The 26,285-nt window shown below is 51.6% G+C and overlaps 1 protein-coding gene across 1 annotated transcript; it reads right to left on the bottom strand.

Moving 5' to 3' along the window:
* Nucleotides 1-26,285, bottom strand: LOC123862504 (cholesterol 24-hydroxylase). The gene is made up of 15 exons (XM_045902035.2): nucleotides 26,005-26,285; nucleotides 19,337-19,417; nucleotides 18,741-18,822; nucleotides 12,897-12,970; nucleotides 12,346-12,432; nucleotides 11,285-11,423; nucleotides 10,433-10,543; nucleotides 9,437-9,587; nucleotides 9,164-9,226; nucleotides 8,287-8,359; nucleotides 5,716-5,800; nucleotides 5,009-5,119; nucleotides 1,811-1,899; nucleotides 1,006-1,072; nucleotides 1-827 (listed from the first exon to the last, which is right to left on the bottom strand). The coding sequence occupies exons 1-15, from the start codon at nucleotides 26,124-26,126 to the stop codon at nucleotides 660-662; spliced, it is 1,503 nt and encodes a 500-aa protein (XP_045757991.1). The 5' UTR covers nucleotides 26,127-26,285; the 3' UTR covers nucleotides 1-659.

The raw sequence follows: 26,285 nt of genomic DNA, 5'->3' as shown, positions 1-26,285 counted from the left end.
AACATCGCTCTCGTTTACCAGATGAGCAACTGAGGCCAGAGTACTCTGGCCTGGTCTGGCCATTCATTCATGCAGTCAACACATATTTATTGAGCATCGACTCTGTGCCAGGCCCAGGGGGGCTCAGAGACGAATCATACACAGACCTCGCCCATGAGGCGCTCACAGCCTGGCAGGGCAGTTGGTCACGTCAAAGGACACTCACAATACAGTGTGGTCAGTGTGGTGTTAGAGGTAGCACAGGTGACCAAGGGAGCACAGAGGAGGGGCCCCTGGCCCGGCCGGGGGTGGCAGGGAGGGCTTCCTGGAGGAGGTGACACCTGAAGAGGGTTTTAGGAAGTGAGCAAGAGTTAGGGTGTGTGGCAGAGGGAGTGGCCTATGCGAAGAGGTCCGGGGTAAGAGACGGCACGTCTGGGCGGCAGCTGGAAGTTAGGCAGGGGCCAGTCCAGGAAGGGCGTGGAGTTAGCAGTGGACAGGGAGCTCTGGGGGGGAGGGGGGAGGTGTGAAGCAGGTGGTGGTTGGCAGGGGGCCCACTGGGAGCCAGCGTGGAGGGTGCCCCTGAGGAAGGGGGCAGGGGAGCAGGGTGGGTGGCAGTGGGCTTGCAGAGGAGCGTGGGTGTGATGCCTTTGCCCGAGGAGTCCCATCCAGCCCAGGCCCGCTCAGCAGGGCGGCGGGGGTGCGGGCTGCCAGCCCCGGGGCAGCAGAGTACAAAGCACGGGGTCCAGCGGCTTGAGCGTGGCCTGCTCCTGCAGCCCGTAACGCTGCCCGGGCACCAGCCGGAACTCGAGCCTCTGCAGCAGCTTGGCCATGACCACCTTCACCTCCATCTGTGTGCGGAAGTGAGGAAGGGCAGGAGGCACGGGGCGTGAATGTGCAGCTGCCTGGCCCAGCCCCCAGCCCCCAGCCAGGGGTCCCAGAGCAGGGCTCCGAAATGCCTCCTGGCCCAGGACGAGACACCACCCCTGAAGTCAGCTCCGGGCAGAAGCCCCAGCCGTGGCCTCCTACCTGAGCAAACTGCTGCCCGATGCAGGAGCGCGGTCCCAGAGAGAAGGGGAAGTAGGTGAACCTCGGCCTGCAGGGAGAGAGGAGTCAGGAGGTGGCAGTCCTGTCACAGCTCCACCCCAGCGGTGACAAACCCATCCCTCGCTGATGCATGGCTGTGCACCAGGGCTGGGTCTTGCATACACTGAAAACATCAACAGCTGGCTCCGTCAGGCTCTGCATCAGCATTTTCTCATGTTATCCTCCTCTGGAGCCTTCCAGAAGGAGCTGTTCTTATCCCCAGTTCACAGAAGGAGGAACTAAGGAGCTCACGATCCTATGGCACTTCTATGTTCAGCTGGTCACATGTCCAGTTCTGGGCAGAGTCTGGATGCAGGTGGCCTGTCCCTGGAGCCAGCCACCAGCAACCCCCTTCACTGTACTTTCAGGCATTCACCCCCATAGCGAGCTGCAGACGGAGCCATCAGGATTCCCATTTCTCAGAGAGGACTGTCAAAGCAGGGGGAGGTGCGGTCCCTGGCCCGAGTCACAGGGCTTCCCAGTACAAGGGACGGGTTCTGAGCACGGGTGCAGAAACCAGTCTGAGCTGGCTTTAAGCCCCAGCTCTGTGGCTCCGGCTTCATGCCCTTGGACAAGTTACCTAACCTCTCTGAGCTGTGATTTTGTCTCCATTAAAGGGGGCAGAGTGCGGATCACAACTCCCTCACAGTGATCTGGAAGGCTATGTGGGCTCAGGGCTCATAGGCAGTTCAGAGCAGAGATCACTGGACATCCTTCTCCCACATGCACAGCTTGAAGAGAGACTTACTTGGGTGCTTTGGGGCTGAAGCGATCGGGGTTGAAAGTCAGTGGGTCCTCAAAGTACGTGTCCATACGCCCCATGACGTAGGTGCTGAACTGCGGGGCAGAGGATCCACTTGTCTCCGGTTCCAAAGATGAGCCCCCTCACACCTCCCCGACCCGCTGCGGCCACCCAGTGGAGTGACCAGGAGCAGAGGAGGCCCACCCCCCACTCTACTCCACCCCCCCATCTGGGCCAGTATGGGACTCCACTGGCTCCTGGAAAGTGCCCAAGAGGAAGGAGGGGGACAGCCCAGTGTGCCAACAAGGGCATCTGGCTGCTGCATCATCCCATGCTTGGCCCCGTGCAGTGGGGGGACTACAACTATCCCTATTTTACAGATGAGAAAACTGAGGCTCAGAGAGAGGTTCGTGACTTGCCTAAAGTCAGCCGGCAAGTAAGTGGCCAAACTGAGATTCAAACTCAGGTCTGCTTCGAGAGCATCTTTCTCAAGATCTCTGAGAGCTGTTATTTGGCACAAGGCTTGCATCTGGGGTGTCGGGGGGTGCTGAAGAGGGGTGAGGCAGAGGAGCCCAGGGGCCCACTAGCCTTTCAATGCATGCCACGTCACCTCCCTACTGGGGTTAATGTTCCATGCCCCTGGCCTCCATGGGCCATACATGCCCCCCATAACTTGGGCCCTGGGTCCCAACCTCTGCCTCATTACTCTTGCACAAAAGAGCTCCCTGAGCCCCCTCTGCCCCTGGTTCTTTGTGCTGAGAGTCCAGGGCATGCAGGGTGAAGGGAGGGCCTGGAACGAGACTCTGAAAAGTGGGTGGGAGCATAAGGTGGAGAGGTGTCTGAGACCAGCGAAGGGCACCTACGGTGTGCTAGGGAATTTTGCCAGACACGTGACTACATTATTCTTTGACTCTTCTCAGTAAACTGTGACTCAGGGATCAGGCATCATCATCCCCATCTTACAAGGAGGGCACTGAGGCCCAGAGATGACCCAGCCTGCCAGAGCGGGGCTGGCACTGGAACCGGGGTCTGCCCACTCACGGCCCACACAGCCGTACACCTGCCCAGCCAGACGTAAGGGCATTCTAAACCACCACCTCGGTCACTCAGACAGGTGGTACTGGTGCAGGGGTGTTAATAAGAAAAAAGGGAGCAGATAAACAGAATAAAGAACACACTCGGATATAAGCTGGAGAGGGTGTAGCAGAGTCCTGGGAAGCCCAGGTGGGGCAGGATAGGGGAGGGGGCTGCCTAACAGATAGAACCAGAAAGAAGCATGTCGCTTTCCTTTGTAAATAAAAACGGGTCATGCCATGGGCTGAACTGTGTCCCCCTAAAATTCTGATGTTAAAGTCCTAACCTCAGAATGTGACTGTATTCCAAGATAGTCTAATCAAGTTATAATGAGGTCATTAGGGTGGACCCTACTCCAGTCTGGCTCGTGTCCTTAGAAGAAGAGGAGATTAGGACAGACACACGCAGAAGAGGTCTTGGGAGGGCACGGCAGGAAGGTGGCATCTGCAAACCAAGGAGAGAGGCCTCAGGAGAACCCAACCCTGCCAGCACCTCGATCTTGGATCCCCAGCCTCTAGAACTGTAAGAAAGTACATTTCCACTGCTATGCGCCGCATCTGTGGTGCTTTGTTCTGACAGCCCCAGGAAACAAAACCAGATCCCTACCTTACACTATACGCAAAGTTAACTCCAGGTGGATACAAACTTAACTTGCGAAAGAAAAGTGTGAAATTGTTAGAAGACGATGTAAGCGACAATGCTGACCTCAGGATGGGGGCGGGGGGGTTCCCTAAGACAAGAGAAGGGACACGACAAAGTTAAGAACTTCAGATCATTGAAAACGCTTTAACAAAGAGAATCCACAAACCTAAAGACGACATTTGCAACCCACATACCTGACAAAGGATTAACGTATGATTTTTTAAAGAAGTGCTGCAGAGCGATGAGACAGCCCAGAAGGAGAAAAGTAGCACAGGGCTGCGAGCCTCGCTAGGAAGTAACCAGGAAAGTGCAAATCAAGACCACAGGGAAGTACCTTCCTTGCACTTGTTCGGTTGCAAAAACTAAGAAGCTGGGCCATACTAGGTGTTGGGGAGGATAAGGAACCCCGTTGGTGGGAGTCCGGGTTGGCACAGGTGCTCTGGAAAACATTTTGGTGCTAGTTTACCAAGCTGATCATTCAGCTATCCCACACCCCAGCCCTCCCGCCCCCGTCTGCACCGCCCACCGGTCATGCGGGCAGGAACAGTGGCAGCAGCGGGAAACGGGGCAACTCTCGGATGCCCACTGACCCAGAATTGAGAACGGGGCGGTGGTCTCCACATAGCAGAATATGATACAGCAGTGAACCGAGGGCCTCCAGTCACAAAGCAGTCCTGGGACATATCACCTCGTGGGCATACACACACACACACACACGCATACACAAAAAGGCGAGGCAATGGCAAGCACAGAATTCAGGACAGTGATTGCTTCTGGAGGGAAGCTGGACAGTGACACATTTCTAGTTTGGGGGTGGGTTTCCAGGAGTCACTGTGCATGAAGGGATGCCCGATGGGGGAATAAATGAATGTATGTGTAAACAAAGAAACAAGTAGGGGCACCCGGGTGGTTCAGTCGGTTGAGAGTCCGAATCTTGATTTTGGCTCAGGTCATGATCTCAGGGTCGTGAGATCGAGCCCCGCTTGGGCTCTGTGCTCAGCATGGAGCCCGCTTAAGATTCTTCTCTCCCTCTGCCTCTGCCCCTCCCCACCCCTCTGCTCACGCTCTCGTGCTCTCTCTCTAAAAAAAAAAAAGAGAGAGAGAGAGAAAGAAAGAAACAAGTAAAGGAGAGGAGGGAGGGAAAGTCACCCTCCGTGGAAGAAGGGGCTGTGGAGGGGAGACAGAAGGAATTGGACAGCCTGGGGTCAGCTGTGAAACTGGGCACATCTTGTATCTGCCCCCGGCCAGGTATGTGACCTCAGGAAAGTGACCTAACCTCTCTGAGCCTCAGTGTCCTCAGATGTAAACAGGGTGCCTCCTTTCCAGAATCATCCACTGCAACCTTACACCAGTGTGAAAGGGAAGAAAGACCTCACAGTGTCATAGTGCAACTTGAATGAGAGACCCCAGTGGTGACAACAGGGCCACGGACGTCCCGACCTCAGAGCTTGGTCACCCTGGGGGCAGGCAGGGAGGGCCCCCACACACCAGGAGCGGGGTGTTTCCGGGCACTCTGACCCCGTCAATCAAGGTCTCCTCCTCCAGCAGGCGAAAGGTGCCCCATGCCGGCGGGTACAGCCTCAGCGACTCTTTGAGAACCTACAGAATTCACACAGGGAGACAAAGAGAGAAGTCAGGAGATCCCCCCAGAACATGCCAGTGGCGTGCCCCAGACCCAACTTTGCTCCCACATCCAGGACCAGGTCCCAGACCCCCGCCAAGTTAGCCTCATCTTCTTGTCCAACCCCTCCTGTCACAGGAGAAACTGAGGCCCAAAATAAGGGGGTTGTGCAGAACCACCATGATGGAGCCCAGACCAGGACCCAGGCCTCCCTCTGAACCAGGGCACCACCTTCTCAGAGGAGCCCTCCCCCAGCTCAAGCCAGGCCTCCTGCTGTGCTTTGTTGGGACCAGAGGGGGTCGCTGAGTCTGGCCCCTGGTGGCCAGCTTAAGGCTCCTGGAAGTGCCCGGCCTCCCCCGGAAATGCAAACAGCGCCATTGGCCATTCGATCAAGGATCAAGGGCTGCTGGTCCGGGGAGTTGTTTTTTGTTTTTTTTTTTTTTTTTAATATCCTGGGACATTCTCACGTGCAGTGAAGTTAGAGAACACCCGTACGAAAGAGTTCAGGGGGGCGGCAAGCCTGGCTTGATGAACCACCCACAAGCGCCCAGAAGCTTCTCTCCCGCCCCCACACCTGGGACAGGTACTGCAGTCTCCCCAGGTCGTCACAGTCCAGGTGCCTCTTAGAACCGATGACCTCGTCCACCTCCACCTGCAGCCTGTCAGGGCAGACAAAGACAAGCTCGTCCCCAAGGACAGGTCGCCCCCTACTAGTTTTAGGAAGGAGGGATGGAGGGGAGCGTGGAGAGCCGCCTGGGGCACCCCATCGGTCGCACGCACGCACGCATGGCCCGCCCCATTGTTGAAGACATCCAGGAACCCACGTTGCAACCGAGATGCCCGAGCGGTTGGCAATTATGTTCCGGGGCCTTACAATATTCCCCCTCCGTGCTTGCTGCTTGGAACCAGCTGCAGAAAATAAATGCACCACCGAACAAGCTCTCTGCGCCGAGCAGCCTGGCTCAGCCTGGCTCAGCCTGGCTCACAGCAGCCCACAGCGGGAAACAACGAGCAGCGCACGGATGCCGGCTGAGTAAGCCTTAAGACGGGCACCGTTAGAAGAATATGCAGCACCGAAAGTGGATTTGGACCACGTCACACACACGAGGAACGTCACACCAAGCGTTAGCAAGGCTGTGGAGCAAGCGGAACCCTTGTGCATTGTCCGAGGGAATGGAACCTGGTGCGGGTGTGTATGGAAAATGGGATGGCAGTGCCTCAAAACGTGAAATGTAGAATTACCATATGCTCCAGCAATTCCACTCTGGGTGTGTACGCCCCCACATTGAAAGTAGGGTCCCGTAGATACCTGTACACCCAAGTTCATAGCAGCATTATTCACAGTAGCCGAAGGCCAGAAGCAACCCCGGTGTCCATCACCACATGAATAGATTAACAAAATGTGGTCTCTCCATGGGGCGCTTGGGTGGCTCAGTGGTCTAAGCATCTGCCTTCGGCTCAGGTCTTGATCCTGGGGTCCTGGGATCGAGCCCCATGTCAGGCTCCCTGCTCAGTGAGCAGTCTGCTTCTCCCTCTCTCTCTGCCTCTCCCCCTGCTCCTTCTCTCTCTCTCATTCACTCTCACTCTCAAATAAATAAATAAAATCTTAAAAAAATACGTGGCCTAACCATATGATGGAATATTATTCAGTCTTAAAAAGGAGGGAAGTCTTGACACCTGCTAAAACATGGATGGAACTTAAAGACATTATACTAAGTGAGATAAGCCAGACAAAAAGGTCAATTACTGTGTGATTCCTATATGAGGTCCCTAGAGGAGTTAAATTCATAAAGACAGAGAGTAGAATGGGGGCTCTGAGGGGGGCCCAGGGGCTGAGGCGGTTGGGAAGCTAGTGTTTACTGGGGACAATGTCCATTGCAATGATGAGAAAGTTCTGGAAATGGTGGTGGTGGTTGCACAGCCATGGGAATGTGCTTAATGCCACTGAACTATGCCCTTAAAAATGGTTAAAATGGCAAATTTTAGGGGCGCCTGGGTGGCTCAGTCGGTTAAGTGTCTGCCTTCGGCTCAGGTCATGATCCCAGGGTCCTGGGATCGAGCCCCGCATTGGGCTCCCTGCTCCACGGGAAGCCTCTTTCTCCCTCTCCCACTCCCCCTGCTTGTGTTCCCTCTCTCGCTGTGTCTCTCTCTGTCAAATAAATAAAATCTTAAAAAAAAAAAAAGGCAAATTTTATGCATGTATGTGTGTGTGTATATATCCACAATATTAAAAAGTGGATTTGGAAGAAGAGTTTACAATAAATAATGTGGGGCAATGTGATAAAACACATGGTGAAATTCAGTAGTTAATCGTGAACTGCCTCGAGGGGTGGGGCACCATGGGTGGAATTATTATTATTAATTACTATTATTATTATAACTTTTCTGCCTTTTCCAAATTTTTATAAAGAGCATATTAGTATTATAGATGTATTTAAAACCCCAACCAACCATCTTATACTCGCAAGCGATCATTCACGTCTGCCCGTGGACGCTGCTGATTAACAACTGTAATCAAGGCTTTCCCCGCCTCTGGGGCTCCCGCCCCCACGCCTGTCGGGGTTTTCCGAGTGCTTTCACATTGGCGCAGTCAGTCTGTGCAATGGTCATCGAGGGAACCTGTTTCTATTTAAGGAAACCAATGGCCCAGCTCAAACACCATCTCCTGGGTACCCTCCTTTGTCTCGCCGGCTGAGGATAAGCCCTTCCTCAATGCTGAGCTGGAGTTCTGTTCAATTCTCCGTGCCAGCCCCTGGCCAGGCACTGAGCACAGCATGGGGAGGGAAAGAGCCATGGTCCCTGCTTTTTTGGAGCTTCTAGTTTCATGACTGAAACAGACTCAAAGCAAACCAGCCCTGGAGAAAAAGGCATTCATGAGCTGGGAAGAGCCTAGGAGGGGAAAACACAGAATAGCTACTTTAGGAGTGTGAGAAGGCTTCTACAGGGTTGGACAAGGAGTTCTCCAAGAGAAAAGCAGGGAGAGGAGCTTCCAGAAGAGGGACTGGCATGTGCAAAGGCCCTGGGGTGAAGAGAAGCAGGACACACTGGAGGAGGCTCAGCCGTGGGAGGTGCAAGACATCAGACAATCCCTTCACCAGTTTCAAGGGGAGCCACTACCCCCCCACCAAGTCTCCCCATTCTGTACCTTGCCAAGATCTCAGGTTGGCGGGACAGCTCCATCACCGTGAATGCCAAATGATTGGCAGAGGTCTCATGGCCTGCGGGAAAGGAGAGCAGCAGTTCTACATGGGGCTACCAGGCTGCTGCTGGTCTGCCCCAGCTGCCTCCGAAACCCTGAGCCCATGGTGGCAGTTCAGGTCCTCACTTCTGCCCCCTGCAACTGAGCTGGGTGTCCAGATAGGAAGGAGATAGGCTGCCCACCCACAGATCCCCTGTGCCAGCCAATGTAGTCCAATAAATGGCATTTGTCCCCATGCATCTGGTTTTTACACCCTAAAAGCTCCTCCTGGGGTGTCTGGGTGGCTTAGTTGGTTAAGCGTCTGCCTTCAGCTTGGGTCATGATCCTAGGGTCCTGGGATCAAGCCCCGAGCTGGGCTCCCTGCTCAGTGGGGAGTCTGCTTCTTCCTCTCCCTCTGCTGCTCCCCCCTGCTTGTGCTCTCTCTCAAATAAAGAAGTAAAATCTTAAAAAAAAAATTTGATGAGCAAAGGAATGAAGTTGCCTGGCACGTCTTTTTGTGCTGGTCTAATGAAGGTCTCCTCATAAATGCTGAGGGGGTAGGGCCTTGAGTTCACATGGCCAAGCTCTCCTGAGCCCAAAAAGGCAACTTCACGCCCCCTCACAGTGGCCAGCTCCATCACCAGGTCAGCGGCCACCGAGAAGACCTCCCAGACCTCCCCGAGCACAGGGAGGCCTTCTGCTCCCCTATCCCAGCCCCTCACTTCTGCAGCAGAACTCTGCGCAGACAACCCGAAAAATCGCCCAGAGTCAGGTCTGAGGGGATGCCTGGTTCCCACCATTTCTGCAAAGCCTTGAGCCCTTGGCCACCCCTGGAGCTACAAACCAGCAATGAAGAAGGTGACGAAGTTGTCCAGCAGGATCTCATCGTCCTGGGCCCCCTCTTCAGCTGAAAGACAAGGAGGGTCTCAGGGCCCAGCAGCAGACGCCTGCTATACTTGTACCCCTTGTTCCCTTGCCCCGCGGCCCAGCGATGAAGCAAATGACCTTCTCCCCGGAAGCCAGATAGAGACACCCGGAGTCAAGTGTGATCAGCCACCATGACAGGGGGCACCCCTGCCGCCCGGCCCTCCCAAGGCCCACATGGGAGCCCTCGAACCTTTGAGGATCTGTGTAAGGATGTCGGCAGGGACGTCCTCCCCCCTCTTCAGGGCCTCCCGGCGGCGCTGGACCCAGTCCTTGCCAACCTGGCGCAGAAAGCGGATGCTCTCCCGGATCTCTTGGACCTGCTTCCACTTCCCTGGCATAAACTGAATAAGAACTCCCGCTCAGGACACCAACCAAGCACACAGGTCAACCTCTCCCTCTCCCCCAGCTCTGAAATGACTTTAGAAACCCACAGCAGCACAGGCAAGCTGGGAGGTGGGAAGACTGCGAGAAAATTCTAGAAATATCTAGAAAAGATAAAGCAGCCAAGGAGATTTGACCAACATGGCAGGCTGAGCCCAAGCATTGGCTTCCCTTTCCTGTACCAAATCCCTAGATGTGATGGGAAAGGTGCCTAGAAAATTAGACGGGGTCCCTTAAGGATGGAGGTGGCTAGGACTGAAAGGAAGGAGGAAACCACAGCCAGAGGGGAGGGAGGTAGAATCAACTGCAGAAAAGACGGGGTGGCATCAGGGGATCCCAAGCTCAGAGGCTGAAGTCCCAGGGAACAGGAAGAGGCCCTGGGCATCTGAGGATCAACTCAAGTACCACCTCTCTCCCTTCTTCCTCCTTCATGCCTGGAACAAGGAGGTGATAGCTGGAGCTGCAGCAGCGATCTTATAACAATGAGGTGATATGCTGGAGACAGCAGAACAGAAAGACAAAAAAATTCCAGGAACATCTGACATTGTGGCCCTAGCACAGCCCTCCTAGATTGCCAGCTTCAGGATAATTTTACATGAGAGGAAGATTAACTCCTAATTTACTTAAACCACTTTGATTTTGATTCTCTACGTTAGGTGATGTATGCAAATCCTAACTGATTCAGAAGTCGCTTCAGTCATAACCAGAGCTCAAAACCCATTCTGAAAAAAGGTCACTGGAGGAGGTGCTCCAGCAAATTAGGACAACGCCAGCTCTGGTCACCGGAGGGGTGTGGGGGCAGTACCTTCGCCAGAGTGTTGCGCGATGCAGTAATCCCCTCCAGGATGAGTTTCACCTTCCGGGACAGAGGCTTCTGGGCACCCAGCAGCATGCCTGTTTCCATCCCAAAAGCTGCCTGGGGGAGAGAGAAGGGCGAGGTCTTCCCTGGGGCAATGGGAAGACTTGAAGACCCAGGGCAGTACCTGGCGCTGCTCAGCTAGAGACCCAGGCCCTGGGCTAAGAGCTTACATGCATTGCGTCATGGAACTCCTTACAATGACCCACGATGATTCCAACCTCGTGGGACATGGTGAGGACTACGTAGCACGTAGTAGCGACTCCACAAACCTTGGCTTCCTTCCTTGACAAGATGCATTTCCCCAGAAATGCAGCCTTCCTTGGTGTCCCTTCTATACCCAGCCTCCCACTGAATTACTGGGTGACAATGACCCTTCACTGTGTCTGCACTCCAGCCGCCTGAACTGACCTTACCCAGGTGCGGGGGATATTGCGCCACTGGTCAGCCTGCCAGGGTGCAGAGCCAAGCCAGACCCAGGGCAGGTGCTGAGGGGAGGTAGGTTTTGGGCTGGGAGGCAAGGAGACCTGAGATCCAGTCCAGCTTCTGCCACTGACCAGACACAGGCCAGTCCCCACACCTCTCACGGTCCATTCCCAGAGAATGAGTTAGTAGCTGTCATCTCGTACAAGTTTCTGTTGAATATTCAAGGAGATATGAAATTCCCCATGCAGAGAAGGGGTTGATGTGTGGAGGACGAGGAGGAGGGTGGAGGAACGCAAGGAAAGGGAAGAGGGAGAGAAGAGCAGCCCTCTGACCCATGTCAGACCCCGCTCCCATGGCCCACCAGCCTCCCATCACCTTGGCCAGGATGTCCATGGTGGTGCAGGTCAGCATGTCCTGCATGGACACCGGGGTCTGCCCATCTGCCTTGGCCTCCAGAATCTCCACCAGCTGCTCGGCTTTCTCGTTGAACGTTTCCATCAAGCTGACCAAGGAGCTGGGGAAACAGCATCCGTTGGAAGAGCCAAGAAATTGGAAAAAATTCAAATGTCTATCAACCGATGAATGGATAAGCAAAATGTGGTATGTCTAATACAATGGAATTTCATTTGATAATTAAAAAAGGAAATTCTGAAACATGCTTTGGCATGGATGAACCTCAAAAACCTTATGCTAAGTGAAAGAAGCCAGGCACAAAAAGAAATGTTGTATGGGGGCGCCTGGGTGGCTCAGTTGGTTAAGCGACTGCCTTCGGCTCAGGTCATGATCCTGGAGTCCCTGGATCGAGTCCCGCATTGGGCTCCCTGCTCAGCGGGGGGTCTGCTTCTCCCTCTGCCCTCTTCCCTCTCGTGCTCTCTGTCTCTCATTCTCTCTCTCTCAAATAAATAAATAAAATCTTAAAAAAAAAAAAAAAGAAATGTTGTATGATTCCATTTATAAGAAATGTCTGGAATACGAAAATCCAGAGACAGAAAGTAGATTAATGGTTGCCAGGTGCTGAGGCCACTGAGGGGAAACAGGGAGTGCCTGCTTTTTGGGGTGATGAAAGTATTCTAAAATGGATTGTGGTTATAGTTGTACAATCTTGTGAATATACTAAAACCCATTCAATTGTAAGTGATGAATTGTATGGTATGGAAACCATACCTCAATAAAAGTTATTTAAAACATAAAATGTAACCAAAAGCGAAAACTATAATAAGGAAAATGAAAAGCCCAGAGGAGGAGTGATGAGGGGAGACCCCCACCCCCATTCATCACTGTCACTCAGCCCTTGATGTTCAGCCCCGTGTCCCTGGCAGCCTGCCTTGCTGTCTCTGACTGCTAATGCCCTCACCTCTCACCCTTCAGCTGGGGTGAGGCCCCCTCCCGTGAAACTCAGCCCCCTTCCCAAGGCCCGCCATCTTGGACACACTCACCTGCGGCTGAAGGCCAGGTCCATGATCCTGCGCTGTTTATGCCAGCGCTCATAGTCACATTCGGACACCAAGCCTTGGCCAAACAGTCTGCGGGAGACAAATGTCTGACGTGAGCAACAGGGAGGGAAGGGGGACTGATGGCTTGATGGGGACAGGGTCACCTTTTGGGATGGTGGAAATGTTCTGGAACTACACAGTGGTGATGGTTATACCATATTGTGAATGGACAAAATGTCACTGAGCTGTAACTCCAACATGGTTAAAATGAGGACTTTTGTGAATTTTACCATGATAAAAAATAAATAAGAAATGGGGTGATCATGTCCCCCACCCTTGCAACCCCTCCCCCTCCCCCTGCTATCCAGAGGGGAAAGAGGAGAAGGACAGTGACAATGACAATAGCAGTGGCCACCATTTATGGGGCACCTGTCGTGTGCCTGATAGCCTGGGCCCGGGCCTCCACGCTATGCCCAGTGCCCCGGGCCCCGCAGCCCTCTGCCTGCTGCCAGAGGCTTTCCCGGCCTCTACCCCAGCCCCTCCTCATGCCTTACCTCTCACCAAACACAGTCTGGATTGCGTGGTACATCTTGGAGTCCTTGTTGTACTTGGTGGACATCAGGAACTTCTAAACATCCCCAAAAAGCCAACATGAGCTCGTGCACCCGTGAGAGGCTGCAAAGGACTCAGCAGTTTTCTGGACTCTTGTGAAACAATGCCCCGACAGTCACCATTAACTGAGTCCCAGCTGTGGCATGAGTACTTCACCCAGCACAATCTCACCTAACCCTCCAGAAACCCTGTCTTCAAGCAACAGCATCTTGTTTGGGGATGAGGAAAGCAGGGCACAGAGGGGCACAGTGATATCCTGTGGCCACACAGCTGGAGTGGGGCGGTGGGGGATCCTCACTTCAATGCCCACGCACGGACCTCACAGCACACCCACCACCTTCCAAAGCAGCAAGAACGAGGAAAGGCAGGTGCTGCTCTGAAACCAGAGTGGGGAAGAGGAGAAGCCCAGAGGGAGGGCTTCTGGGACACAGGAGAGACACTCGGCACAGATTCAGTATTGTTAGTGCCAACCCAGGCATGGAAGTCAAGGAAGGCTTCCTGGAGGAAGGATCAACTTGCCTCACCACAAGCTGGATGGTAGCAATAATAACATTAGCTGACAGCTCTTGAGCCAGTATAGCCAAGGGGTTAACAGCTCAGGCTGTGGAGTCAGCGGGCTTGATCCAGGCTCAGCATCTTCGCTCCACCACTTGCTAACTTTATGACCACAGGCAAGTTACTCATCTCCTCTGCCTTCAGCTTCCTCATCTCACATGATGGGGATAAGAACAGTGCCTGCCTGGGAAGGTTGCTGTGAAGAGTAAATTTGTTCTACCTGAAGAGTCTGAGAACACTGAGACACAGCAGGTGCTCCGTGAATGTCAGGTGCACATCCGCATCCTATAGCTCACTTAGAGCCCAGTCAGCCATAAGCTGGGGGTACTATTTTTATACTCATCTTACATATGATGAAGAAACTGAGATTTAAAATGCCCAAGGTCACACACACAGTGAATGATGGACATAGGATTTGAATCCAGGCAATTTGCCGTGGGACAGAGGAAAGGGAGGGCTGTGATCCAGGCAGGAGAAGCCCAGGCCACATGCTGCCTTCAGGCAGAGTGAGAAGTGGGGAGGGGCAGCAAGGGGGCTGGATCCCAGAGGTCTGCCTTATAGTACAGTGAGCTTTACCCTGTGGGCACTGGGAAGCAGCAAGACGATATCTCTACTGTACATTAATCCAGGGGCTGCTGGGATCTGGGAACTGAGCCTGGGGCTCTCATATCAATTTTTCAGCTGAAAGGAAACCCACAAAATGGCTGACTTCAGATCATGAGCCATATCCTAAGAACCCACCCCCATCCACTGTCATTTATAAACCAACTTCCGTTACTACCCACTACCTGTCCCTATGACAATAAAGGCCCACCTCCCAGGTCCCTCTCAAACATCCCTAAATAGTCCAAGGTCTGTGCCAACCCTCCCAACCTAAACCCAGGAGTACCCACACTGAGGCACAACAGCCTCAACTTAGGCTCCAATCAGGTGTCCCCATAGTCGGGGGTCCCCATGCCTGCTGTCCCTGGGAATGGGGATCCTTTGAAGGCCCAGTGACCTAGGTTCTGGGGACATGAGGGGTGCATGGGGCACCCTCAGCATCTTCGCTGCCTTCTCTGGTTGTCCACACTGACAGCACTCCTCTGTGCATTAAGGGATAACTGCTGGGGACTTGCCCTCTTGCCATAAGCAATAAAAAAAAAAAAAGGCAAAATGCATGAAATGTCTGTTTTCAGACACTAGACAACAGGAAGTGCTGGATTGTGAATCCTAAGAGAAGGAAAAGAAAAAAAAAAGATGTGAGCCCTACGACCTAAGATTACTCCAGCTTTTTACAATTTCAGGATAAAGGCACTAGAAGATAAAACTCAAGTACATCCCAGTAGGCTTTCCAAGTTGATGAGACAGAAATCAGAGTCCAGACAGGCCAGAGGAGGCTAGAATTTGTAAGGCAGAGAACCTGAGGGGAGGGAGCTATGCATTGAAAGAGCTCCTGTGCAGAAATCTGCATAGGGATCCCCTGCATCTTTGGATGAATACCAACCTGTGCATGCGTACAGTGAACACAAGACCGAGTTAAAAACTTCTAGGAAAAGGAGAATCACTGAGTAACTACAGGCTGAACAATTCTCAGAGCTTACGCAGGCCAAGAACTGTTCAAATTCCCACTGGCCCGAGTTAAATCTCAAACATAAGGGCTTTATGTAGTCCCCAGAAGAGTCACTCCTTAGTACTGGGGCTAAACTAGCTCTAGAGTACAAGTTGACCCAAGACCAACCCTATAAAAGCCTTAGAGCAAACCTGGAAAGGATCAAACTGATCCACAGGCAACTTTACCGTCTTCCAGAATGAATTCCAGCACCCTTTAAAGGAATGAAACAAAAGTGAGCATTCAACAATGCACAACTCACAATGCCCAGGATCCAACATGCAATCACTAGACATGCCAAAGAGCAGAAAAAGCTACCTATAACCAGGCCCAGAAATAACAGAGAGGATGGAGTTTGCAGACAGGAACTTTAACACATTTATTACAAATATTGCAAATATGCTCAAGGAACCCACGTATCCAAGAAGTTCAAAGACTCCTACAGAGCATTAACAAAAAGAAAAGTACACCAAGGCAGATCATAATCAAATTTCTGACAACAGTGATAAAGAGAAAATCTTGAAAGTAGACAGAGATGAAGTAGTATATTATTTGAAGATAGACTGATATAAGGTAAAGATTATACTATAAATCCTAGGACAAGCACTAAGAGAGAAAGAAAGAGAGCCAATAAGCAAATGGTGGAGATAAAATGGAATACTAAAACATACTCCATCCAAAAGAAGGCAGGAAAGGAGGAGAGGGGGACAAACAACAGATAGGACAGAGAGCAAAGAACAGAGAGATTTAAACCTCACATCAATAATTACATTAAATATAAATAACCTAAGTCCTTCAATTAAAAGGCAGAGATTGCCAGACTGTAAAACAGCAACACCCAACTATATGTTATCTATACAAAACCCACTTTAAATATAAAAACCCAAATGGGTTAAAAGTAAAAGGATGGCAAAAGATATACCATTCAACACTAAGCAGAAGACAGCTGGAGTCGCTACATTAATACTAGACAAAATGTCCTTCAAGAAATGGAATATTACCAAGGATAAAGGGGGACATTTCTAAAGATAAAGGGGTCAATTCATCACAAAGACATATCAATCCTAAATGTGTGCACGCCTAATAATAGAACTTCAAAATATACGAATCAAAATTGATAGAAACAAAAGCAGAAATAGAAAAACCCATGATTGGGGTGCCTGGGTGGCTCAGTCATTAAGCGTCTGCCTTCAGCTCAGGTCATGATCCCAGGGTCCTGGGATCAAGTCCCGCATTGGGCTCCCTGCTCAGCGGGAGCCCTGTTTCTCCCTCTCCCACTCCCCCTGCTTGTGTTCCCTCTCTTGCTCTCTCTCTCTGTCAAATAAATAAATAAATAAAATCTCTAAAAAAAAAAAAAAGAAAGAAAAACCCATGACTGTGGTCAGAGTTTGACATTCCTCTCCAAGTAATTGCTAGAACAACTATACAGAAAATTAGATGAGGACTTAGAAGATTCGGCTAACACTATCAACCAACTCCTAACTGACATTTCTAAAACATTCCATTCAACAATCACCGAATACACATTCTTTTTAAGTGCTCATAAACATTCACCAAGGTAGACCATATGGTAGGTCATAAAACAAGCTTCAATTTGTTTAGGTGGATTGAAATCATGCAGAGTATTTTCTCTGACCTCACGGAATTAAACTAGAAATCAATAATAAAAGATATTTGGAAATACCATAATATTTAGAAATTGAATAACTTACATGTAAATAATCCATGAATCAAAGAGGAAATCACAAGGGAAGTTAGAAACTGTTTTGAACCAAATGAAAATAAAAACCAAACGCACATATTGAAATGTATGTTACATCTGTGCTATATATGAGATATGTGGAGATGTACAGAGATATCTGGAGATATAGGAGATATATGGAGATATATGGCTGTAAGTGCTTATATTAGAAAAGAAGCAAGTATAAAATCAAGTCTCTAAACTCCCACCTTAAAAAATTTGCACAAGAACGAATTAAATCCAAAGTGAGTAGAGAAGGAAATAATAAAGAGCAGAAATCAAGAAAATAGAAAATGGACAAACAATGGAGAAATTCATAAAACCAAAAGCTGGTTCTTTGAAAAGATACATAAAATTGATGACCATTTTGCTAGCCTGACTAAGAAAATAAGAGAAAACCTAAATTGCTGTTTGCAGGAATGAAAGAAGGGATATCATCACAGAGCCAGTAGACATGAAAAAGTTAATCAATAAATATTACGGACAACTCTATACCAATAATTTTAACAATTAGACAAAATGGACAAATGCCTTGAAAGACAAGAATTACCAAACCCTAGAAAAAAAGAAAGTTGGAATGGTCATAAATCAATTAAAGAAAGTGAGTAATTAAAACAAAACAAAAAGCACTTCCTTAAAAAAAAATGCCAGGCTCAGATGGCTTCACTGGTGAGTCCCACCAAACATTCAAGGAAGAAATAACACTACCCCATACAAACTCTCTCAGAAAACAGAGGAGACGGGACCTTTCCTGACTCATCCTACAAGGTCTATTAAACTGATCCCCACACCAGACAAAGGTGTTATAAGAAAATAATAAATATAGAAACAAAAATTCTTAGCAGAAGATGAGCAAATTGTATCATGACCAGGAATGCAAGGTTGGTTTTAACACTTGAATATTATCAACCAATGCAATTCATCGTATTAACATATATGGCTTAACTTTTCTCATTGAGCGTCATGAAGTTCTTCATATATGGTTTTTGGCAGCATGCTTTAAAAATCTTAAACTGTGTCTACATTTGAAATTAAATTTAAAAAATTATTTTTAGCACCTTCTTAGAGACACCTGGTTGTTCAGCCTTTTCCCCTGATATGGACCCTAAGTTGCATTTTCTCCTTCTCACGCCAAGAATCACCCTGCACATCTGCTGAGTTCCCACTGTGAGAACAGAAGCACCATCATTCATTGAGCAATTGCTGTGTGCCAGGCTAGGTGGTTCACACATGTTATTTCAGCTTCATGCTGACAACCATCTGTCACAGAGGCATCATCCCTATTTTATAGATGAGGAAACAGAGGCCCAGAGTGATGGCAGAGCCACCAGACTTGAGCCCTGTTCAGCCAACTCCAAGGTAAATGATCGGATGGCCATTCTTAGTACCCACATGGCAGGTGCCATCCTGTACCTAGTATGGACTGATTGGAGCTCCCTGTCTGTTTCCTCATCTCTGACATGGGGGCTGATGAGAGTCTCTACCCCTGTGCGGATTAAATGGGTTAATAATCGTGAAGTACATAAAGAAGTGCATGTTTAAGTATCTTTTTCCCCTTTGTTTGTAAATAAATATTTGTTTATATAAATATTTGTGAGATAAATCAATTGATCTTTGTTCTCATGATGGCCCGGGGACAGAGGGGTTATGATCCCACCTTGAAGATGAAGGAACCAAGGCTGAGAGGTGAGTGAGCTAAATGTGTGTGCGCCGCCTGGGCCACACTCCCAAATGGTGGGTGGTCAGAGAGAAAGATGCCATTCGTTTCTGGATCCTTGGGAAACCAGCCCAAATGCTGGTGCCTCCGGGACACTTCTCCTACAGTCCCTTCGGCTGAGTTTCATGCCCCCAGCTAGAGAAGGGAAAGTCCCTCCCCTCGGAATCCACTCTGCTTCCTACCTTGACCGATTCAGGGCTCGTGACAATGACAGAGGTTTTGTGGAAGACGTTGACCCGCACGACGGGGCCATACTTCTTAGCCCTGGAAACCAAAATGACCCAAAAGGAGGCTGTCAGCTTCGGGAGACGTGAATATCACCATCACCACCCAGCAGGAGGATCAGGGTGTCCCACCCCAGGACTCAGTGCTGAGTCACACCCCCCACTGGGGCTCAGTTTCCACATCCATGAAATACGGTTGCTACCCTCCTTTTCTGGGAATCAAGCCAGATGGTGTCTTTGAAAATGCTTTGGCAAGTGTAAAACACCGCATACACGGACGGTTAACCGAGTCACACCCCACACTGAGCTTACAGATGAAGAAACTGAGGCTCAGAGTTCCTGATGGCTAGTCTCAGGTCACACAGCTGGAGAAAGGCAGAACTTGTCTCTGAGCCAGTCTCTTCTGCCTCTCCACTCAGAGGAGGAACTTTGGGGGTGGCAGTGACCTGGCCGGGGAGGGGGTAGTGTGCGTGTGCTGGCCTGGGACGTGGGGGGGGGTGCCCTACGAGGGACCTGAGCCGGAGTAAGGGCAACAAATGACAACTAGGACCCACCAATCCAAAAACACATCTTGGAGCACGCGGCCACCAACCTCATCCTTTTTCCAAAAGTAGGGGAGGTGTCCTAGAAGGAAACTAGAAGAAACGGGAAACATTTAAGATCACCAGAAGTCACCATTAAAGAGCGCCCCCTTCCCCACAGGACCCCGTGAGGTTGGCATTATTAGGCCCACTTTGCAGATGGGAAGACTGAGGCATGAGTAGGTATGGTGCTGGCTCAGGGGCACCCCGCGGTAAGAAAGCGGGCAGGACACAAAGCCAGGTCTGGCCAGCTCCAGAAGTCTCCATAGAGGGGAGATGGAGAAGGATGAGACCACTGCCCTGGTGCAGAGGCTGGGGGCTGGCACATGGAAGGTGAACAGTAATATTGTGTGCAATTACCTTGGAACATCCACTGAACACTGGCTACATGCTGGGCACCATTCTACGCCTCATTCCATCTGACCTCCCCCACCGCCTGGAGGTAGGTATGTTGTTAACCTGTCTTATAGGTGGGGCAGCAGAGGCCGGAGAGATGGTCATCTGCCCACCACTGCACGGCTGGGACCAGGTCACCCCAAAGTCCTTCTCACGAGGGGACTGTTTTGTGATGCTAAGTCTGTGTAAGTTAAGTGTGTGTAAGTGTGTGTGTGTAAGTCTGGTGTGATCATCAGAATGTGAACAAGTCTGTCTGGCGTCACGTTGTGGCACGTTTTAAGGTATGTCCTATCCCCTGCATGACTTATTTCAGACAAGCTCACTGACTACACCATCTAGAATGGGTGACAAAACTGCAGGTGGGGTTTTCTGGGTCAGAGAACTCCAGGAGGGAGATAGAGAGCAAATAAACAAATAGGTAAGTAAATATTAAGTCGGAGAGCGATGGGAGAAAAAGCAGAGGGGAAGGTAATCAGAGGTGGGGATAGGAGGGGGGTTGCCATTTTCTACAGGCAGGTCAGGAAATGTCCCTCTAAGAAGTTAACATGTGAGCTGCCGTAAGTGAAGGACTTGGCTGCCCAGGTATCTGGGGGAAGAGCATTCCCGGCAAAGGGAATAGCAGGTGCAAAGGTCCCGAGGTAGGAATGTGCTTGGTAAGTTCAAGGAACAGGGAGCAGGTGTTGAGGCCGGAGTAGAGTGTTTGAGGGAGATGTGGTACAGGATAGGTTCCCCGAGGTAGGGGGTAGATCACCAGTAGCCTTGTGGACTATTGTCAAAACTTCTGCTTTGACCCTGAAATGGGGGACACTGGAGGGTTTTGAGCAGAGCAGAGACAGGGTCTGATGGGTTTTCAATGGCTTGCTCTCACAGCTGCTGTGCTGAGAGTAAATGGGATGGGTGGGGGGCAGGAATGGAGGCAGGGGCACCAGCGAGGGGCTGTGAAAGGGGTTAAGGCTCAGACCAGTGCAGTCAAGAAGCCTGGTTTCTAGTGTACATTGCAGGAGGAGCCAAGCGGACTTGCTGGGTGTGTCGGTGTGAGAGTGGTGTCCAAGGCTGACTCAAGTCTCCTGGGCTGCGTGTTGGAAGGATGAATGGGGCTGCCATTTACTAAGGTGAGGAGGACTGAGAAGGAGCTGGTGGGGGACAGCAGACCCCACCTCTGCCCTTGTCCACGCAGGCAGTATTTGAGGGGCAGCACGGAGGCTCTGCCTGGGGTTCCTGGCTCTGCCTGCAGGAAGGGTGGGCCAGAAGTTCCAGCTCAACACCCCCAGAGCAGCCTCCACCAATGACCCTGCACCCTCCACCTGGGTGGGGGTCAGCTCTCGGAGCTCCCTGGGAGGTTGCACCTCAGTTGTTCCCAGAGGTAACTTGCTTTATTGGCTTTCTGACCTCCTCTCTCTATCCAGTCCCCAACTCCCCCCAGGGATCACCCCCCATAAACCATTTATATTTCCATTCTTGACTCAGGATCAGCCTCTGCGGACCGACCAGAGACAAGTGGATTGATTTAGGAATTTGGCTTTGAACCTGTCAGGCTTGCAGAGGAAAGCTACTAAGGGAAGCAGGGGAGTACACACTTGAAGTCAGGCTAGAGATGTGAATGTGACAGTCCTCAGCAGAGAGGCAGTACTTACAGACCACAAGGGGTGAGTGTAGACAGAGAAGAGACCCAGGGACTGAGCCAGGAGGTCAGGCAGCAAAGGGACCACCAGCCAGGGAGACTGAGCAGGAGAGGCTGGGGAGGCCGGAGGTGAGCAGCGGGGAGTGGAGTGGGACGCCTGCAGCGAGAGCAGGACAGGGGAGGGACAGGCACTCCTCCAGGCTGCCCTGGGGCCAGGCAAGACCGGGACTGAAGCGCTCTGGTGCATGGGGCTGCAGGGAGGTCACTGGGACCTTGGCCAAAGCAGGGTGGGTGGAGAGGTGGGTGACAGAGCCCGATGGGGTGGTGGGCCCAAGAGAGGAGGGGAAGGAGGAATGGGGGCCCAAAGATAGGCAGGCTTCTCAGGGGGCTGCTGAGGGGGTGCAGAGCCAGGGGGCGGCAGTTGGAGGGAATGGGAAGGGAAGAGACGGGTGTTTTTTGTTTTTTGGTTTTTTTACAGTGTGTTATATAAAAATGGGAATGATGCAGGAGACAAGGAAAACTGATGGCAGAGGAGGAGGGCGCACTGCTGGGGCCAGAGCTGCTGAACTAAGGGGACGGCTCTCCTTGGCCGCAAGCACTGCGGTCCCAGTGCAGGGAAGGGGGCAGCTGTGGCCCTACAGCCCTGGAAGGAAGTTCTCCCAGGCTGTTCCATTTACTCTGGGAAGTAGGAGGCAAGAATAAAGGCTGAGAGTGGGGATGGAGGGGGAGGTGGCAGGGACTGAAGAGAAGCAAGAACACTTGGGGAGTGGGCGGGCAAACGCAAGAGGAAGTGCAGTGTGGCTGCCGGGCAGCCGAAGCCCACTCGGGGTGAGCGGCCTTGAACTTACACTGCTCCACCTGCAGAAAGATGGACCGTGGACATCACACATGACTGGCTGTATTTCCAGAATAATCTAGTATCCGTGGTGACTCCCCATTGCCGCACGTTTTGGGAGAATGTTCTGTTTTGAATCACCTGAGTGAGAACACAGTCTAGACCCTCCTCACCCTCCCAGGCCTGTCTGAGAGCCCCCACCATAAACACTGGGGCCCGCTACTATTTGGGGAAGAACGTGAGTGACACTTCAAGAAAGCCCAGGGGACAGAGTGGCGCGCGGTCCCCACGGCCAGGCAGGAAAAGGAACTAAAACCCATTCCTTCCAGTTCCTGCAGGGGGCGCTGGGGAGGCAAAGGCAGCGCGGGAAGACCAGGTGTCAGAAGTGAACAGGTAAGGGATGGTAGAATTCCCAGACCGTAGACTACTGGGACTGGGCTGGGGGGCTGACAGAAACAAGCCCCTGTTGGCAGACTGGATATGGCGGAGCAGCCCAGGGAGAGAGAGGAGGGTGAAAATCCCCCTCCCCTGCCCCGTCCGTAGTACGAGCCGTTTCCTATAACACTGTGGTTGGCACAGTGGCAATCCAAGGTTTCTTGAGGGCAGAGAAAGTCTTGGATGGTAAAGAAGGTGAGGTCATCTGGAGAGCCCACTGTGAGCAGCCACAGGGAGGAAGGGAGCCCACACGACGGCTGAGGTGTGGGTCACTGCCAGGAATGAGGGTAAGGGGTCATGACTGTGCCTCGTGCCAGTGGAATGGGGTGGTGAGTGCTCAGCTGGGTACCCAAAGTCCTTTGGATGCGCCACCCAACGGACCCAGGAAGGGGTCGCCACCATCGCCAGGAGCCAATGGGCAATTTGTTGAACAGACCCCACCTCGGGCAACCTGGCAAGTAGGAATGAGAGGAGGGAGCCCGGGCCACCCAGGAGCCCACTTGAGAAACTTATTCCAAAATAAATAAAAACTGGAAGAGAGAGACTTTTTTGTTGTCAAGTTTACATTCATCCCACGCTACCAGGAGAGTGGGGGCTGATGAGGAAGCTGAGAGCAGTGAGAGAAAAATGAAGAAACCACAAGTGTTTGTGTGGGATCCAAACGTGGGGTCTGAGTTTTCAGCTGCTACATGGATGGTTGCAGTAGGATGTTGTTTGTGGGGAACTCCAGGAGGACATCCTGGAGGAGAGGGCATCCTGGTGACTCCTCATGAATAAGGAGGAGGATGGGTGGGGGCAGGGGGAGCACAGCAGCTGCCCCTTGTAAGGCAGAGGGATCCTTGCCTGAAAGTTGGCAAAGCCTGGAAGCACCAAGGGGCAAATGTTACTACTAGAGATTCGGTATGTACACTTCTTTGCCAACCATGGTGTTGCCAATCATGATTTGAGGATCCAGGCTTTGAATACCAAAGCATCTGATCTGTGCTAGAAGAGGTTCCAGAACTTTCATTTAGTGCAGTTTTATATGTGACCACCAAACAACTGTTAATCCCAAATCTTTCTGCATATGCATCGTTCAGTTCACCTCCTTAGAATAAAGAGCCCAACTATAATTATATTTAATTATATAATTAAGTATTATATAATTAACCTCCTCCCACTCCTCCACCCACCCACATGCACCTGTAGGTCACACGTAGATTCTGCAGTGTAGGATTTGGGGGAGAATGCAGGCATAAAAGGAAAGAAATACAGACACATACTACTACATGATAAACCTGGAAAACATGATGCTCAGTGAAAGAAGCCAGCCACAAAAGGCCACATATTGTATGATTCCATTTATATGTAATGTGCAAAACTGACAAATCTAGAGACAGAAAACAGATTAGTGGTTGCCTAGGGCTGGGGGGGAGGTGAGGAATAGGGGGAGATGAGTGACAACTAATGGGTACTGGGTTTCTATTTGGAGTGATGGAAATGTTCTGGAACCAGCAGTTAAGATTGAACAACTCTGTCACTATACTAAAAAGCACTGATTGTACACTTTAAAAGGGTAAATTTTATGGCATAATTTTATTTTTAAAATGCAACTTTAAAAAAAGAGATGGGCGAGGGGCAGAAAGGGGCTTGATTTAAGGTCTGCCTTCTCAAGACAAAGAGACTAGACCAGGTCTGCAGTGCTTGATGCACGTGGGTTTACAAGAAGACCAAGTCATGATGAGACCCAGCAGAATGAGCACAAAGCTCATTCAACCCCAAGCTGTTAATGGCTGATTTGAAAAGTTGGAAGGGTGACAGTGTACCTAACAGAGCTGGTAGGTGATTTCCACCATCCACTTTGAATCACTGTTTATCGAGTGTCTACTATGCACGTGCCAGATGTCAGGGACATAGCAGTGAACAAGACAGACACAGGCCTATGGGAAAGACAGACACTTAACAAGAGGTTGCACAAATAATTACCCAACTCTTACAATGATACAGAGTTTACAAAATGAACATGATATATTCGGGCATGGAAGCAGGTGGGACCTCCCTGAGGAGTTAGCATTGAATCCAAGCCTGGAAGGTGAGGGGAAGAACCATCTAGGTGGTGTGGAAGACAGGGCTGCTAAGCATGGGAAAAGGAAGACCCCAAGGTGGGCTAGGGCACCTGGGAAGACAGGGAGCCAGCAGGGAGAACAATTGCCTCCCTGCGTCAACAGCCACAGAGATCTTTCCCAAATCCACCAAACAGGGATTCAGGCTTCCAATGCCAGGTCATCTGGTTTGGGCTGGAGGTGGGCACCTTCCAGAATGTTCATGTCCTGAGATTTTAAAAAGTGTGTCTAATACCATTGTTTATTCATTCATTCAACAAATATTTATTGAGCATCTGTAATGTGCCAGGTGCTGGGGATACACGAGGGAACACACAGCATCCCTGCCCTCCCGGGGCTCACATTCTAAAGGGGGGAGACAGACACAGTCAACAGGTGAACAGACAGTCAACAAGTGAACAGAAGGTAACTTCAGGGGTGATGGCCCCTTAGGAGTTGGGGGCTATGTGGGCTTTACAGAGGGTAGATGGGGAACAGCAAGACCCTGGAGCTGCAGGAGGGGGGTTGCAGAAAGACGGGGCGCAGCAGTGAGCAAGCAAGGGGGGGGGATGAGAACAGTACAAAGTGGTTTCTGAGAGCTCAGCACGGGCCTTGCTGGCCACAGAGTGGACTCAATCTAGAATTAGATTTCCTTCTAAAGTGATGGAAAGCTTTTAGAGCAGAGAAATGACACATTTGATTTAGCTTCAGAAAGGTAAGCTTCTGGTGTGTGGGGAGGTAAGTTGGGTGGGGGTGGGGGGCAAGGATGGAACGGAAGTACTAAGGAGAAGACAAAAAGGATATACCAGGACAGAAATACAAAGGGGAATGTGACCAAAGTAGAGTGTGTTGCAATCCGGGTGGGGTGACCCCGTTCCGAGTCTCAAAGTTAAGAGTGCCCACTTTAGAGCCAAGGCTGACCCGGGCTTAAATCTAGGCTTACCAACTGTGTGACCTTGGGCAGGTGACTTTGCCTCTGCGCGCCTCAGTCTCCTCGTCTGAACGATGGGGTAACAATAGCGCCTACCTAACAGGGTTGTCGCTGCCATCACGTTTGTGGGGCCCAGCAGAGCGCGGTGGGCGCCGAGCAGCTGCTGCGGCTGTGAGTAATTTGTTACTAAGAATAGTTAGCGCCCCTCTCCCGGCCGCCCTCTCCAAGCGGCCACGCGCAACGGCGAGGCTGGACCCCCCGCCCCGACGCCGGCTTGGACGCGGTCCCCCGGCCCCCCGTTCGAGCGCCCCATCCAGGCCCCCGCCCCCACCCCCCGCTCACCTGGGCCGCGGCGGCCCGGGGATGTGCTCGTAGCGGCTGCGAGCGCGGTGCACGAAGGTGCAGCAGAGGCCGAAGGCGACCAGGACGGCGCTGCCGAGCAGCAGCAGCAGCCCGGGGCTCATGGCTCCCGGGCAGGCTAGGTAGGCCAGGGTCGGGGCCGGGCACCGAGGGGGCGGGAGGCCGCGAGCCGACTCAGCTGTCAGCGCCGCGCGCCGCCTCGGCCCCAGGCCCGGCGCGACCCAGCACCGCCCACTCCCGCCCGGCTCCGCCCCCGCCGGTTC

This window comes from Mirounga angustirostris, unplaced genomic scaffold (assembly GCF_029215605.1).
Source record: "Mirounga angustirostris isolate CCGP_5_RB_7025 unplaced genomic scaffold, mMirAng1.0.hap1 SCAF_9, whole genome shotgun sequence".
Taxonomy (NCBI): domain Eukaryota; kingdom Metazoa; phylum Chordata; class Mammalia; order Carnivora; family Phocidae; genus Mirounga; species Mirounga angustirostris.
Note: the sequence above shows the minus strand (reverse complement) of the source record. Positions and strands in the feature narration are given on the sequence as shown.

Coding starts and splice junctions, on each gene's coding strand:
- LOC123862504 (XM_045902035.2), bottom strand. CDS start 26,126: ATGAGCCCCGGGCTGCTGCTGCTGCTCGGCAGCGCCGTCCTGGTCGCC. Junction 12,971..18,740: donor CGAGCCCTGAATCGGTCAAG/GTAGGAAGCAGA, acceptor GGGGATGTTTAG/AAGTTCCTGATGTCCACCAA. Junction 10,544..11,284: donor CCATGGACATCCTGGCCAAG/GTGATGGGAGGC, acceptor TCTCTCCCCCAG/GCAGCTTTTGGGATGGAAAC.